General features: G+C 36.4%; 1 protein-coding gene across 3 annotated transcripts in view; it reads left to right on the plus strand.

Annotated features, from left to right (window-relative positions):
- The window catches only part of SSBP2 (single stranded DNA binding protein 2), a 183192-nt gene that overhangs the window by 143253 nt on the left and 21790 nt on the right, over positions 1–18149 (plus strand). For all 3 annotated transcript variants that reach the window (XM_075079406.1, XM_075079408.1, XM_075079407.1), the window contains 5 exons: positions 3140–3199; positions 6522–6588; positions 6775–6845; positions 10724–10791; positions 16884–16932. In XM_075079406.1, coding sequence (XP_074935507.1) covers positions 3140–3199; positions 6522–6588; positions 6775–6845; positions 10724–10791; positions 16884–16932 — 315 coding nt within the window. The remainder of the gene's footprint in view (positions 1–3139; positions 3200–6521; positions 6589–6774; positions 6846–10723; positions 10792–16883; positions 16933–18149) is intronic.

Genomic DNA, 18149 nt, shown 5'->3' on the forward strand with positions numbered 1-18149 from the left:
GCTTGTTTTTCTTAATTAGAAAGGATGTAGCAAAACACCACACGTGACAGAAAATGCCTACTGTTGAGTTTTGTCTTTCAGAATGCCTAATTCTGTGCTTAATTACATTGTGTGTGTGAAAAAAAAAGTTCCTAATTTAGTGGGAAGCTGTTCATATTTTATTTATTTTCATTAAAATGTTTGACAGAATTTCTTTGGTGTCTTGATATGTCTCGGTAGAACTCTTTGTGGATGAATGAGACATTGGTAATGGAGAGGGAGAAGTTTAGTAACTGACACAGAAATTAGAATATTTAGGATTTCCGTCTGGTGGTAGAATTTTTTTGGTAAACTTAAGTACTAAATGCTGGTCCAAAACAGTGTAAATTTTTTAGAATTGGCCTTGAACATCACTATCTCATAATTTTCTGCAGTGCTATATGGGATGGACCTTCACTGATACTTCTATTTATCAAAACATTAGTTGTCTATATATTTTCCTACCTGTAAAACTGCAGCGTTTGTATCCATGGATCATCAAGAACCAATAGAACTATTTGAAATTTACTCGATAAAGTCATTCATTGCAGTTACACTTGGGTTCAATTGCTTAAAGAATGGGAGAGAAGGTTTAAACACTTCCACAAATATGTTTAAGGGGAATACATAGATATATAAATATTTACAGTATATAAACCTTCTTGTAAGACAGAGTTGTATCAGAGAAGCTCCTGTAGTCACTCCATGCAATGAACTAACAAGTCAGTTAAGAATAGATGCACTGCCTCTCAAATTAAAGTCTGCTTTGATGCCTGCTTAGGAAACAGTGTCACAAAAAAACATAATTCCTGACTTACATGTAATTTGAGAGAAGAATCCTAGACTTACTCTGTGATGCTTTTATTGAGTATACTTGATACCTACCTAGATCCAGACCTTCTCAAAAATCTGAAGCAGCTGCTGACCTCAGGGGCACAACAAACCAAAAAATATGGACTCTAATTGCCAGGAATTAGAAGCAATGTGAGTCATATTTTGAAAAGTGAAATTGCAACTTTATACAAGTAGGCCTCTTTCCCTCCTTAATGCAGTAAGGTATTTGTTTCATCTTTTTAAATAAAATTTCAAATCTATAAGAAAATAAGCTTTTAGTCATTTTTGTAAACTGCGTAGAAAGGTGAACCCACTGGGAAAAGAGGGGACAAGCAGGTTTCCAGCTGCTTGAAAGGAACAGATGTTCTGCCGATAATGCACTGTTCTATACTCGTATTAGTAGTGTGGTACTACATTAAGATATGGTTGGCTTGAGAGATACAGCTGATTTCCCTTTTATGAGCTGTAAAACTGTAAATAAAGTTTAAGTTTTTGTGTGCTGAATGAGGTAAGCCAAGTCCAAGACACTCGCTGGGGTGTGCTGCGCTCCATACAATGCACTTGGTTGACCTTTATGGAAATTGTTGAAAGTCTAATTTCTTTCCACTTTTACTGCTTTACAAGGGCCTGCATATTTACAGCCTTCATCAGACGCTCAACCCTTTTTAATGTCTTATCAGAGAATCTCACCATCAGAAAGAAGTCATGAAGAAACCTCCCTTTTCTGTAGTGCATAATTCCAAATGTCTTTTTCACTGAAGTAATCTTTTCATGATTGTTGAACTTTCTTCTCCAGTTTGTAAACTCTTTTTAAATTGTTGTCTAGTACCTAGTTTGAATGCATGTTTATGTAGGTTACATTATTTCCACTTTCATCTGTTTCTAAGATGTGAAAGGTTCCGTTAAATTTTTTTTTGCAAGATTGTACAAAAAAATCCAATGCTAATTATTGGTAAAATAATTATAATTCTATTGCTAGCTATCACCTCTATTAATACATGGATGCTAGCATGGATGATCACTGGCATTTTAGTTTATAATGCAGTGCTGCTGATGGAGCTGAAATATGCCATTCATTGTAAAACAGTGATGTTGATCATAGAGTTTAGTGTCCTGGCAGTGGTCCTTAGCTACAGCTGATTAGATGATGCCTGTGTACATATATTTGTTTCTTTTTGAAGAGACCCCAAAGAGTGGGTTTAAACATGCAGCAGCTCATCTGTCATCAGAGGCTGCCCAGCAGAGAAGTCCCAGCAGACTCTTTCTCTCCCCCTTGTCTCCAGTGTAAGTGCCATGAACAGAAGTGAGCTCTTCTTTCACGATATAGAGTCAGTCTTTTTTGTCCCTGTGTTCACAGTCAAAGCATACTTTTAGCTCTTCATTTTATTCTGGAGTTAGGGGTATACTTGCTTGCCAAAATGATCCTCTTCATCATCTGTTTAGTCAGATGTTCCTGTAGATCTCACATTGCCACTAATCTCCCAACTTTTTAGATTTCTCCATTATTGTCACACTTTGGAATGGAATAGGTAGAGATGTTAAATTTATTTGCTGCTGCTACCATTTTTTTATCATAAGGGACTGACATTTGTGGGCTATGAAGTAGTATAGTAGTAGCTGAGAGCCACTAGAACCTCACAAGGTTCAGGATGGTATGGCAGATTTGGGTATAAATTTGGTTTTGAGAGAGGAGGTTTACTGTGTGAGCATGGATTTAAATATGAAAGGGTGGGAAGAGTGCAAAATTGAATTAATATGATTAAGGGAACCACCAAAGTTCTAAATATTTTGACATAAACTTGAAACCTGTGCACTCACAAGTTAAATCTTGTATTGCATTTTGCTGTATTATTATGAAAAACTTATTGGAAAGGATTTGTGCATTGTTATGCTATTACGTATCTCTTGACTCTCCCATGAACATTTTTGTTTTCTATTCCAGAGTTCCTATCTTTCCCCTTTCTCCAATGGAAAGTACAGATATGTGATTATATGATCTAAATGGTTTATTATTCTTCACTGTTAATGCATTAAGTTGTTCATATTCTGCATTCACAATTGCTGTAACAAAGTTTTAAATAATATACCTTATAGATGCCCTTACAAAGAACCTCTAAATTTATTTAGTTCTGCTAAACTTTGCGGAATAATATACTGAATGCTCTGTGGAAGTATTTAAGCAGCATGCTTGAGGTGTGAGCACGGTTCGAGCCATGTGCTAATGACTCAATGTGATATTTACAAGCTAGTTGAATTATTTAGCAGTATTTCTGTTTTTTTTTCATAGCCTTTCATGTCCCCTCGGTACCCTGGAGGTCCAAGGCCACCTTTAAGAATACCCAATCAGGTAAGATTTTATCACTGATGCACCATTGTGGTCCAGGGTGATGGTGCAGTGGTGGGAGCAAGGAATGTTGTCTTGTTGGCTACCAATGGTTTGTTGGCTACAAAACTCAACCAGTCCCTCTACAGGCCATTTTGTCTGACCATAAAGTAGTTATTTTGATAAGGTGTGGCCATGCCACTGGCAGCTTACTTTCCTATGCTTAATTGCTGTCTACACCTTGAAATGTATTGTCCATTAAGCCTTTTTGCAGAGGGAGGGTATAGTTGCCTTGTGTGGTGCTGCATTAACCTCAGCCAGCCAACACTGCCTGCTCTGAGATGAAGACAGAATGTCTCCATAAAGTTATACTCTCTAAAGTTTCCTAACCATGTCAAGCAGTTAGCTCTGAGAATTTTTTTACTTAATTCTACGTAAAATTCATTACTTCCTTCTATTCTTTGTTGGATATATGAAGTATATTTATTTCATAGTAAATATGGAGATTATTGGTGAGAAACAGATACCATAAAGTGCTCTGTGGCTTTCAGACACTCTGAGGACTTTATAAAAGCATTGAATTCCCAAGTTTCTCTTATCTCCATCAAAGGATATGCATGCCAATGTAACAGGAATGAGTAATGAGCTGCTGTTCGTCAGCAGAGACCTTTATTGGCCCATCTGTGAAAGATGGTTCTGGAAGCAGATAGGATTTGTATTTTTAAGTTCTCCATAGTGCAGACAGAGGAGGAGAAAGCAATTGTCAGCAGATGAAAAGTTACAGATAAGCAGACAGAAGAATATCAGTGGAATTCTGAAACAAAAACTGGGTCATTTACAATATTGGGAAAGGTTGATAGGATAGATGGAACAGGTGTTTTGATCCAACTTAGAATTCCAGTAGTGCCTTTCTTCTTGTCACAGCTTCGTGAAGAGATTTCTACACCCCAACCTCAGTTCTGGCTATTTTTTATATCTGTATAACACAATGTCAACAAACTTGTCTTTAGCACTGGCACAATATTGCCAGAAATAATGAAGCTTAAATTTCAGTGACCTGGATATATCAGATGGCAAGACTTCTTCAGATATTCCCGTACATCAAACTTGGTGAAGTTTGAGAGCAGGTTAAGTTACCTGTACCATAGCTACTTTCTCACAAGGTAAATGGGTGACTTAATTAACCTTGCTGAAGTGATCATCAAGGGACAACATAAGAGTACAATGTCATTAGCACTTAAGTATTTGCTACAGATATACTGTAACTCAGTACAAAATATCTTCCCGATTTTTGCACCTTTCAGTAATACCTTAGCCAAAGATGCACCAGTGTTTGGGTTTCACATATTCCTTTGTTTCTCTTTCTGTGTTTCTGAACACTGTAAATACTGGCAGGTAGAAATTGGATGTGGTGAGTGCTGTGAAAGCACTGCCAACTTGCAGCTTTAGTTTCAGAAGCATTTTTGTCTGCACATTGTGATATTTTCAGTTCAGAGCTGTAACATAATCACATAATCTCAGTGAATTACAGCTCTTGTAATTCATTTACATTATGCCGCATTCGTGAATTTCTGCTTTTAACAACACTGCCATTATTTAAGTTACAGTATAGCTGGGCAGTGTGTGGAAGTAATAAACTATTGTAGGTAGCTTTAAGGTTGAAATTTGGATTAGACAGAAGTCAGTAAAAATCAGAGTTAAAATTCCCACTGTAACTGTAACTCCATTCCTTTGTGCCTTGCAGTAGGGTTTGTGTTTGTTAGGCAGGGAAGGGTAACGCAGGGCACGTGTGCACAGTCCAGTGCTGTGTAAGGGTTATCTGAGCTACATCTAGGCTTTGTAGCAAGGCAAGGTAGTACCTACCAAGTGCCACACGCGTGCCCCTAAGTTGCCTCCAGTACTCTCTCTACACTTGTTTTTCTTGAAAAGTGGTATGATGTGTTAGAAAGAAACCACAGTCCCTCATGGAATGATCTGCAGCATAGTGGCTTCAAGAGTTAACTTGTTGGTCACATGTGCTCATAGCAGCAAATGCCTCCCATGTCCTTGCGAGTCACCTGCCATCTCTGGCAGAAGTGACCGGTCCTGCTTTGATAGTATTTGATGCTTCTCTGTCTTCTTCATGTAGTGTTCTTACATATCGTCCAGATTTCAAGCCACTGAAGTACATGTGAAGCTCTGATTTAAATGACATCTTCTCAGATTATTTGTTTATTCCATTAATCTTGCAGTGCAGTACCTTTTGAGTGTATTACCTTTGAGGTAATAACATGCATATTAGCTTTTACTTTCCTATCTCTCCTGGAAACAAACTGTATTGTATTTCAGATAGGTTCCCCTTTGTATGTGTCCAAGACTACTATGATATTTCTGGGTCAAGAGTTACTTATCCATTCCCACAGTGAGCAACACCTGTATTGCCTGAGTAGATTACTTTCATAATAACAGATTTACTCATTCTGGATACATTTTTACTGAATATATGGTTTTGTTTTGAGATGTTTAATAGCACCTAATGAGTCAGCTACAAAGATAAATTTCTAGTTGACTGAACTATAGGTAAGAGACTGTAGAAATTAGTCTTAAACCTAATTCAGTTGCTAGAAACCCAAATGATAGATTAAAATGTGGGGACAGAAAACCAATACTTTTAATTTGGACCAGAGGTGAAGTAACAATACAGTGTGCCTTCATGCATGAAGGCAAGATTTAGGAGCAAGTTTTGTGACTGTTATCTCCTGTTAGATGAGTAATAAGCTTATCTTGGCATTGATGTCCTTCAAGAGTAAGGCAGAGTGGAAGGTAAAACGTCACCCACATCACAGTCCTAATTAACCGTATTCTGTGAATGCTGTGTGGTTGGCTCAGTTATGGCTCACTCTCAGAGAATATCAGTGTCAACATCCTGACCTCTGGAAGAAAATGTTAAAATAATGGTTAAAAGGGAAAAGTGTAGGAATGTAAGCTTTGGATAAATTGCCACATAACCAAGAAAAAGGCAGTGTTTGGAGGTTAAATAATAGGTAAGCTAACATGAAGGAAGTATTGAGGGGAGTGGGGTAAGCGAATTAGGCAATTATATTTTGGAAATTATTTATACATAATTCCACAGAATTCCAAGAGTTTGTCCATGCAAATCCATAGTCAAGGTCGTAGGACATTCAGGACTTTTAGTTTAGCTGGGCATTTAGGACATTTATTTGGGGCATTTAGGAAAGTTAAATCTTCCACATTACTCTTAACTCAGAAGAAACATCCAGGAATTTAAAAAAAAAGTCTGCATTAAGTCTTTAACATAAATTTCAAAGCATTACGTGCTTTTAACGTATGGTTTCTATGCCTGCAGGCACTCGGAGGTGTCCCAGGAAGTCAGCCATTATTGCCTAGTGGGATGGACCCAACACGGCAGCAAGGTGAACAAAATAATTACTTGGACCATTCAAAAGTATTGTCTTCTCAAACTTGCATCTTTCTGTGTTTCAAAGCTTACTGCAGCTTTTTAAGCTCTTTGTTAATTAAAAAGGAATGATTTGTTAAACTTGTTTTAGATGGTGCTTGTGTATTGCATAGTTTTTAAAGTTACATAATTTTATTTGCAGGGCATCCAAACATGGGTGGGCCAATGCAGAGAATGACTCCTCCAAGAGGAATGGTTCCATTAGGACCACAGGTACCTTCCACAAATAGATAACCATTTTTATTGATAGGCCTATACTGACACTATATTACTCTGGCTTTCCATAGCTTGAAGATGGCCAGAACTTTTTCATCTAATCCCATTTTAAAATAAACTTTTCTGTACAAAAATTAGTTCTGAGTTGCAGCTGTACAAAGTCTAAATGAAAACAGTCATTTTAATTAAGATTTGAAAATCAAAGGGGAATCCCTAAACTTCCTTATTTCAGAAAAGTTTTGTTTGTCCTACAGCCAGTGTATGTTGTAATCAAAGGCTTACAAACAAGAGAAGACCAAGGATTGAGTAGGTGTTTCCTCATCCTCCCAACCTACTTGATTATGGTGCTTAGGAGGAAAGAATTAATACTTCCAACTTACGCAAAATCTTTGTACCAAAAATAACCCCTCAAATTCTGTAAAGTTCTGCTTTCATCTGCTGTTGATCTAGATTTTTCGTGAGTACTGGAGAGATTTTAATGCAAAATGAAAAGTTCATGCTGCCATTTCTCCCCATCAATCACAAGCATCTCTCTAGCTCTGTTTTTGAGGAGCAAAACAATTTTGGGTTGCAGGAATCAGCCTTCTCCATGGTGCTGACCTGGTCATAACTGTTCTTAGGCTCTTGCTTCACAAGTGTGAAAATAGGAGTGGATATTTGTCACTGTTGCAGTTCAACAGTAAACTAAGGTATAACTTAAATTAATTCTGATGCATATCTGAAATATGGATCCAAAATATTATTCTGTATTTTGCCAGTGCTCTCAGTGAGAGGAAATTTATGTGGTGGTGTTTCATACCCATGTTGCCAGTATTTTGTTTTACAAAACCAAAATGTTGTGCTTGCTGTACCCACACTTTTCATTTTTACTTCCCCATTTCAAATAATCTTTCTAGCGACTTCTTTGTTCCTTGGAATAGCAACTGAATTTTAAATTATTAAATAGTTTTGCCTTTCAAATCTGTTCATAACTGTCTTCACAGTTTTGGGTCTTTTTGGTAGAAACAAGTTATGCAGTTCTACTCAACGTCTGCCATGTGACCAACAAACTGTTGTTAAATACATAGTTATTTTTTCTGTAGCATTGAAGTATATTTACCACTTCCCTTTTGGAGGTAGGAGAAGCTTTGCAATGCTGCCATATGAGATTGAGCTGATACTTCATGCAGCACCGTTAGTCACACAGCAGGCAAATCTCATGACAGTTTTTATAAGGATAATTTTTTCATTTTTGCTATCTCTTAAAATCCCATGGTTTTGTAAGGTTATTTCTTGTACTGAACATCCTCTTAAAATGGGGAAAAATGTAGCTAATCTCAAAAAATTTAAGTTCACGAACCAATCTTTTCTATAAATGGATCATCATCAGTCTTTGTATCTGTCATCTAGGATCTTCTCAGAATGTAGTTCTAAACCCAAATCTGATGAACCTTTCACACCTTCTAACATCCTGTTGCTATAGTGCTGTAAAGTTAACTTAGGTGTGCCCATAGTGGGAGGCCCTGCTACCTTGCTGCACAGGCAGTCAACTTGCAAAACACTTAAGCTTTAAAGCTTATGTCCAGTATAGCATGCATATGCTTGAAAACTTACAGAAAATTTACCTCCATGTTGCATTTTATGATTCTAGTCTGTTTCAAACTAAACAACGTGAAGCAAAAAGCAGTGGATGGTTGTAAATGCTTGAATCTGTGAAAAGCTCCAAAGACTTAGGTTCAGGCTTTATTCAAGCAGTAGTTATGCTAGATGAATGGGGTAATACCTCCAATGTGTGACTGTCTCTCCTTCAGATCTGCTGGTGAGCCTCCCACATGCCCCCTAATGTTTTCTAGTCAAAAAGAATTGGGTCATCTTAAATATTTAAGAAAAAAGTCGCGGCTGATCTGTCTCATATTGGCCGCGTGACATTAGGGAGCACTTTTATGAACAACTCAACTACCGGCTAAACAGTGGTAGTGGTGACTTTTAGTAAAAAGCTGTGAGGATCAAACTGGGGCACTAACTTCTGCAGAGAGCATTGCTGCAGCTGAGGGAACATCTATATTGGAAGCCTTAATGAAAGCACTGTTATTTTAGGACGAAGGAGTACATTTGATTAGAATTAGCAGTAATTAGAGTTAGAAGTACATTTGATTAGGATTATTGCAGTCCTGCAGGATTCCGTGGAGATCTTTAACCCTGGTCCACACAAATGATTCCTGAATTAAAATAGAGGGGAGATACCAGACAGACAAAATAGGGAGAATGGCCCAGCCCTCCACATCAAGACGGGAAAATGAAATAAAACAGATACAGAACTGCTGTTTTGTTACAGTCGGACTGTGTTCTCTTCCAGATCCAGTAGTGCCAACTGGGCATGTTACTGTGCTCAGTAGCTTTGACTACCCACCAGTTACTGCCCTACAGTACTGACAGAGGATTTGCATAGGCGAGGTCCTCTAGGATAACCTAAGTTAAATGGGAGATTTGAGTTAATCTGGCTGATTTTTTCCTAAGCATGTGCACCAATCGGTCTACCGGCTGCACACAAAAAGGCAGAAATGAGTAGTGGTTGATGGCCAGCAGCTGTGGATAATACTATCTTCAGATGGCACTGTTGGGTCTGGAAGAGGACGTCCGTTTGCAGTGTCTGGTTCTATTCTTGCAAACCAGCTATCAATCGGACACTTTCAGGATTGTTAAGACTGAAGAAAATTTTAAGTTTGGGGGTTTTGTTTGCAGCAACAGAACCTCCTCTCCTAGTTGCAGATCAGCTCTAAATCAGTTCTAGATAACTGATACGTTATATCAGTCAAGGTATAAACAGCACCATACCCGCACTTTGAATATCACTGGTGGATTTCTCCCATGTATTCATGACTTCATGTTTACATGGTTTTGCGAATCAGACGAATATAGAGAACACCCATAAGCCTAAGTCATATAGTTTGTGCGGTATGTAGTGTACTACACATGAAATAGAGTGTATTAGGTTTATTACTGGAAAATAGACCACAACAATGACCTAATTTTTTTTTAAGCAAATTGCTTCTTTATCCCCCCTCCTTCCAAAATGCACAGCTGTTCATTTTAGAGAAGTTACTTTTATAAATTCTTTTGAAATATCAGAAGAATGTAGCAGATTAACACAGATTAGGGGGTGCATTATGATGGTGAGGTGAGATAGACTGTTTTGCTTATATTCCTCTGAATAAAAACAGGTATAATATAGTTTTTCATGTAAATGCTACAATTAAACTTTGGCCATAATATCAGAGCATAGACTTAGATTTTATAGGCATTGGGCAATTCATTTGTTGGCACTGCTATGATATTCATTATCATATTAAATAACTTTTATATTAGTTACCGTAGACTTACCAGAATTGACTGATTAGAAGAGAAATGTAATGGTTATGCTGTATGTTATAAAAGTGATATCATCTGGTGTAATTTTATGCAAGCATTTACTGATATCCTAACAAAATCTAATTAAAAATAATTCTATTTAAATTCCATTATGTAGAGATCTTAGAATCTAAGTCCAGGTTTCTGATTCTGAGTGAGCTCCCTTGGTATAAAAGTTGAATACATTATAAAACCTGCCCCTTGCTGGCCATTGGCATGACCTCTATATGTGTAAATAATTCCTCCTGAAACGATTGACATTTTAAGTATTCTTAGTCTATTTCTATCGTTTGTAAATCTTTCTCCTTGGGGTTAACAAAATTTTTTTTTTAAGTCAACAATGGAAACTCCTGAAAGAATGAATTACATTGGCCTGTCCAGTCAGCAGTAATGTAGGGATATCATTAACCTGCTGTCCTTTCTTTCCCCCTCCTCTTTGGTTTTGTTTTTTTGTTTTGTGGTAGTCTGACCCTTGGTTATCATTGCAGAACTATGGAGGTGCAATGAGACCCCCACTGAATGCTTTAGGTGGCCCGGGGATGCCTGGAATGAACATGTAAGCACAATAATAAAATCTTATAATATTTAGAAAAATCATTATTTCATTGTGGAAGTATTGGGATACATACAACAAAGGAGAACATGCTTTGATAAGTAACATGCTTTGATGCCTAATAACTGCAACTTAAAAAAGTGAAACCACAGCAGTTTCCTTCTTCTGCATGCATCTGTTACAGGCGCCTTTGCTGTCCCTACAAGTCTGTACAAATACTCAGTTTCTTTCACAGGTCAAAGTTCAAATACTGGGAATATTTTGTCAGTATAGTCACCGATATATCCTTGTATGCCTTTTTAAAGAAATTACATTATTTACATGTATGTTTTTACTGATTAAATATTTTGTAAAGAATGGTACAAGTATGGGTCTTTTCTGCAAAATAAAGTACTTAATTTTAGTAAAATAAAACTGTCTAGAATGATTTAAAAAAGAGATATATTTGAAAGAAGAAATGTGGATGATTCTCTCTCTCTTGCTCTTTTTATTTTTGTAACTACCTTGATTTCCACTCTAAACAGATACAAGAGTATTAGAGATAAAAGTGTAAGGTTTCCTTTATTTCTTTGTACTTCTGGGACTGGATCATCATTTGGTAAAAATTGATATAGGCTGACTTCAGTTAAGTTATACTGATTTATTCCACAGGAGTGTATTATGCCTTTTATACCTGTAGACAAACCCCCTTTCTAACTATGTAGAAAAATTTCAGATGTAAAATTAGTGTATCTAGAGTAGACTAAATTTAAGCTGAGGATTTTAGCATAGCAAGTGGCTCAATATGAGCAATCTTCTGTGCTAAATGTTGTGCTTGCTTGGAGTTGCTTACATGATTAGCAAGCATAGCAGGGCAGGGGAGGAAAGAAGTTTCTCCTTGTATTATTTAGATTTCTCTCTCAAGAGATTAGCAAATTTTAAGGGGCTGCTATAGTTACTTTTAGCATACCACAGACCAGACATTATCAAGTCATTCTTGTATCATGGCCCTACCTCTACTGAGTTAGTACATTTTTTCATAACCAGCATTTTACAGACCCTGGGGTGGTCACAGAAGGCAGGCATGGTGGCCCAGCTATCAAGACACTAGAATAATTTTCAACCTGAAGCAAAGATGATGTTCTTTTCTTACTCCTTTAACACCTTTGTCTTTCAAGAATGAGTTTGCAGCAGATTGACACAGAAAACACAGTGAAGTTTTATATGTGCTTGTTATCATTATATCATAGGTATCCTTTTTTACTCTTATTTTTATAGGAAATATAAATTAGATATTATAATTTTCATTTCAAGTAAAGAGTTACCAACCTGAAAAAGTAAAAGAGGTATTGAGATAGATAATACTGTTAAAAAATCTAATCCACCATATCTTTAATTTCTTCTGATTTCCAGATATACCTTAAATTGCTGAAGCAAAAAAAAAAAAAAATCTAAAGTTGGGTGTTACTCTATCTAGACATTATATATTGGACTCAAGAAAATTCTAGCAACCTTTCCAGGAGGAGGCATTTTTGGGGAAGAAAATTGTTATAGAAAAAATATTTAAGTATTTGAAATTCAGTGTGAGTATAATATAAGCACCACAGAGATTGTCCTCAGGAGGAGACCTAATTATAGGAAAAGAAAATTAACTTTCTAAAATAAAATTACGTAGAAGTAAAACTAAGGATAGATATTTTGAGGGTTCTTATCCGCATAAGTGAGAGTTTATGTAGGGAAAATAAGAAAACAGGTTCCTGGATGACAAAAAGAATTCTTGGTCTGTCAGAAAGAGAGAAGATGGGCTGAAATACTAACATTTCTATATTGCAGCATATAATAAACACATTGCATCTTGTGTTGAGCCAGTAAACAGACAGAGATTATGTTCTTTGAATTCAGTGATGTGGGAAGTACATTTTCCTTTGAACTTGTATGTCCTCTTAAAGGGGACACCATGATTTAGAGTCCTTTACTTGGGAAATTCATTAACTTTGATACAGTGTGTGATCTGAGAAGAACAAGATGTGAAGCAATAATTTTGAAGTAGGTAACCATAGCTGTCTCCATGTCTTACCAGGCATATATTCCACTCCTTTACATTTCTTACAAACTCATCTTTACTCCAGCTCAGCTGAAAGTGGGAACAGAATACTCGTTCTTGGTTTAGAACAAGAATTCATACTGTCCCTTTGCTTATTACAATGCATTTTAACGGCATGAGAGAGTCCAAAGTGCCATTACTGGAATACTATGTTATAGCATATCCCGACCTGTGTTGCATGCTGAACCACAGACTGTTGTAAGGAGTTCAATTATTGCATGCCTCACTACATGAATAATTTTTTTACCATCAAACTGAGTACTGTTGTTCTCCTCTGTCAAATGGGTTGATGCATACAGATCAAAAGGAAAACAAGAGTTACTATGGTCTGGGTTTCTTTCAATTATACTTCCAGGACATCAGGTTCTTTCCTTAGTGTAAAGTTACTGCTGTCAAAGTTGTCCTTACACTAAAATCTTAGTGAAGACTTGTCTGGTCAATTCCAGCATTCAGGATCAGTCAGAGTGCATCCAAGGATAACCTGCAGGCAATGGCACTAGATGGACCCAACTGTGTTAAATGCATTCTTTGTATTTTCCCTTACAATTTATCTATCTGTTGCATAGTGCTAAGAAACAACAGTGTAAGTCATTTAGTGTACTTATATTTCTAGGAAACGGGCTAACTATAGATAAGGCTATTGCTTTATAGTAGCATACATTTGTCTTTACATAGCCATATCTTTTTCATGAAAATTTTTCAGTGTTCTGTTCAATGTTTTTGACTTTTTGGCAATGTTAAAATATAAAAATGTGTACTCTACAAAAACAGTTACAATTTAAAATCCAGCTTTTTCTCCTCAGAAAGTGTGAAAGGAAGCTGTTTTGGTTAAGAGCAGAATATCTGCCAAATATAATTTTACATTTCTCTGGATGAAAAAGTGTTCTTTATTGTCAAAAATAGCAACAACCAGCATGAGAGCTCATAGACAGTATTTCAGTCCAGAAGCATATACGTCTCAAATGTAGTACTGCTAAATAATTGCTTGCTCTGTCCTAACTAATGTCTATCAGATTACTGTTTGAAACAGCTGATACACATCCTATGTTCTTCTACAAAATTACTTTATTTTATCTATAAGATTTTAAGTTTAAACTTGGTGTAGCCATTTTTGGTAAGATTTTATTTCTTTGTTGAAAAAATGCCCTCTATGGAACAAAATGGCAAATTTCTGGGAGCAGCGTTACATTTCACTGGCGCTTTTTAACAGCCTGTGTGACCTGCAGTGCTGTCTCAAGTGCTAAGAATATCTCAGTAATGCTTGAAAATAAAAAAAAAAAAGAGATTTTGGTTTTTAACTTCAATTCACAAACTTGTGTCTAGTTGTTTAATTTCCTGACTGAACATATTTGCCCCTTGGGAAAAGGAAATTTTAGACTTTTTTCAAGTACGAGGATCAACAGTATAGATCTAACTTTAAGGATAAAATGCAGCTGTAATTAGTCATAACAATAGATACTTCATAAATTACTCTTTTGGAATTGGTACCTTCATAATAATGTTTTATGACTGTCAGTGCTTCCAAAATAAACATTTAATGAAGGGCGAAAAACGTGCTTGTATTGCATTGAAAAAAAAATAGCAGGTAGCTTTTTTTTTAATGTGTGTTTTATAAGCTAACAACATTTGGCTCCACAAAGACCATATGGCTTTTCAGCAGAACCTGCTACAGTGTTTTCTAAGCCTATACTTAGAGCTGTCCATGGCTTCCAGTAAGTTTGCAAATTCCAACAGCTTTTTAGATGATAGGTGAGTTTCTCAGTCTCCTCGTAAGGCCTTTGCAGATTTCTTTATTGCTGTGGCTTAACCCAGTCATGTATCTGAGTTGGCTTTTTAATATTTCTGTAGTACTTCCAGTGTTGTTACAAATATTCCTGATTCCTCTGAAAAAGAGGGTTGAATAAACCAAATATGGTACATAAATAACAACTTTCTGAAAAAAATAAAAAAAAAGAAAAGAAAAAAATCCCACCTAATATTTCAGCTTGTAATCGTTGGCAGAGGAGAAACTGCTGAATATTTGACCTGAGGAGTATGAGTACTGTGAGTCCCTTTCCTCGCTTTGCCTCTCCTCTTCCCCATTAATAAGGAAGAAAGACCCTCCCATACATTCTTGTTTTCCAACCTTCCAAAAATAATAAATCAATTTCCACTTGATTTATTTCATTGGATTGTTAGAGCTAATTTCTTTGTAGTTTCATCAACAATGTAATAATAATAAAAAAAAGGTTCAATATTAAATCCCTCAGGAAACATATCTACTTAATAGTTTTTAGTTTTCCAAGACTTCAAAATAGATAAAAAACTTCCTGAACTCATTAATAAAGACTGCTTTCTTCTCTATATTTAAATCACTTTCTCATGTCTGGTAAGCTGTGGTGGCCAATGTTGCTTTTCTAAACCTAATGAGGCCAAAATGCCATTTAAGCATGAAAGTTTTGTCATCTGCTCTGCCTCTCAGTTGTCAGGGCCTTCAAAAAGTGATTTCATTTTATTTATAAATAACTAGTTCTTAATGCTCCCAGGAATAATTATAGTTATTGAAATGTTACAACTGTAAACATGGAGGTTTTACCTCCCATATGTCTTAGTTCCCTCAGGACTATTAAAAGATGGAGCCTAACCACCAAACTATTTTTCTGAGCTCAGCTACGAGTGAGAAACTTAAAATAACAACAAGAGTAGTGAGAAAAACATGCTCTATCTGGATGGTTTTTTCTTTTTTCCTTTCCCCATTCCTTTCTGTTTTAGTACCCCTCTGATGTCTTGGGGTTCGCTTTATCAAACAGGTCTTCTGCCTGTGAAACGCTCTTGTCCTTCCTGCTGGGGAGCTGCCACTTAATCATGTGTACACCATTTGGGCCCAGTGTAACGAGAATGTCTGAAAAGTTTGAAATCTCCATTTTGCCTGCTGTATGATAAATTTCATCTTTCTGTGACTGCTGTAGAGCTAATGTAGCCCTAGTCAAGTGGCAAACTGTTTTTAGATCCATATCTAAACATATGTTTAAAGTATATGCATAAAATGACAAGTTTTCAATTTTTAATACACAAGATTTGTTATTGTTATCAGATACAGGTTAGAGCAATGTATTTTCTGTGGCTTGTCCTTTTAAAAAATAGGTTTTCCCATAATATTTCTAAGGTACTAGCATCACTTTCACTAGTGAAACCTTACTATACTTGCAGTATTCTAGATCCATACTCAATAAATGCATGCCTCCTTGATTCTTCAGGAAGGTACTTAATTACATAAGCAAGAGTACTCTTTCTATGTCTGAAATTACACGTATATTTTAGTACCTTTCCACCTTTGGCTGTACTGTAAGTAGACTTCCATGGAATTTAAGATACTTCCTCCAAATGTTTTTTAAAATGTTAACAGAGTACTCCTTATGAGAACCTAAAGAATTTGGGAACTTGTTTTTAACTCTTTCCAAAACTTCTGTGCCACCTTAAAAAAGTTAAAGTCTTGCATCTATGTAACACAGGGTTACATTCCACAGTGAACTGAAGGAACACTTCAAGAGACAGAAATTAGCAATGATGTCTTTCAAATTGTTCCACTGGGAACAGAAAAGTGGCATGTCTGGTGCTTCCTAAATTTGCAAGTGTTTGGGACCAATGCAAAACTGTGTGTAGCTTCTGGCAGTGTGGCTGCTGAGGGAGGATTCCTCATGGTGCCATTCTGACAGGTCCTGTCCTGGAGAGTGCAGAAGTAACGGAATGAGTCAGGAACTGAAGTGTCTTAAACATGAGTGGCAGGGTTGTAATAATAAATAAACTACTTTTAATCAACTCATAAACTGATTAAATGATAATGTTAGTGCAAATATGAGAATTTTGCTGTAGCATTATAAATTGGTGTAGTTATGGTTTATAAACACACTTTAATTTCAGAAAAAGCTGTCTCCTTCCTCACTCTGGAAACAGATTATTTTGATTTGCTTCCTCAGAGCTGTTCAGAAGATGGGGGATTATTCTGTGTCTCACCTTTCGTCTTCTGTTACAGGGGTCCTGGGGGTGGTAGACCTTGGCCAAACCCAACCAATGCCAATTCTGTAAGTAAATACTTAAAACATATTAGACATCATCCTATGTTTAGGGAAGTACTTCTCATCAATACACCAGGATAAAAGGTCCCACTTCATTCAAAAAATAGCATACTACATGCTTTATATTTTTCCCCATAACCCTAATGCAGAGCAGGTACCACGAGGAGCACATCTGAACAGAGAGCTCATTGATGTGTAAATATTCAGCTCTGTTCATAATCACACAACAGCTCTGCATCTTTACATCAGTTACAGGACTTCCATAACACAAAGGTTATCCTGGGGTATATGTAAAATACATTTTAGCTTCCTTTAGCACAAGTAAGATGAGTTAGGTCAACACTATCTGGCCAGCAAGCTCTACAGAAATCACAGCTTTTTGAGATACAGCTTAATGTGTGTTCACATATTTTACATAACAAACCACATTTGCTGCTCTTAGCTAGGGGATGTGGAATCATAGAGCAACTGCTTGCAAGACATCAGCCAATTTTGTATGCTTTTTCTAAAAAGCAGTGCGCTCTATTGAATTCCATTGCAACAACTACAAAATGAGGTAGTCTAATAGCAGCTTGAAGGAACAGGAGGTCAGTGAGGCATCCCTCATAAACAACAGCGTCTGGTGTTTCTTCAGAAAACACAAAGGTAAAGTTTTCATTTTCATTCAGTGATCATACATCATTAGCATAAAAATGTGTCCCTTTTTAGCACTTTTAGTTGAATAAGATGGGTCTGGCTTAACAGACTAGCCTCATTATTTCTGTTGTTCTCAATTTTGATTTTTTAATTCTACTAATGACAACTGGGGGAAAAAAAGAGCTGAAATGCTTCCTCAGTTTTCTTTTGCATGTACTCAACTAAAATGGGTGTTAGACTATTTTTCAACTGGTAATTGAAGTATTTTCAGTCTATGAAATTAATTGAGAAATCCAGTAATAGATGTATTTGTGAAAATGAGCTGGCTGACAAGTTGTCTACAATCGTGTAAGATGCTTATGCTACAAACTAATTTTGTATTTTGTCAGTGCAGTTGCTTAATTCTTACCCCATCCTTCTATAATAGCATTGGTCTGTGCTCCTTTAGAGAGAATAATTGCAAATGCTATCATAAAGAAGAACACTGGATTATTCACAGGCATTTTATTACATTCACATGTATTTCTCTGGATATTTTCTGTAACAAATACCACAATTTAATTTGAAATGGAAATAGGACACTGTCC

This window comes from Phalacrocorax aristotelis, chromosome Z, assembly GCF_949628215.1.
Source record: "Phalacrocorax aristotelis chromosome Z, bGulAri2.1, whole genome shotgun sequence".
NCBI lineage: Eukaryota > Metazoa > Chordata > Aves > Suliformes > Phalacrocoracidae > Phalacrocorax > Phalacrocorax aristotelis.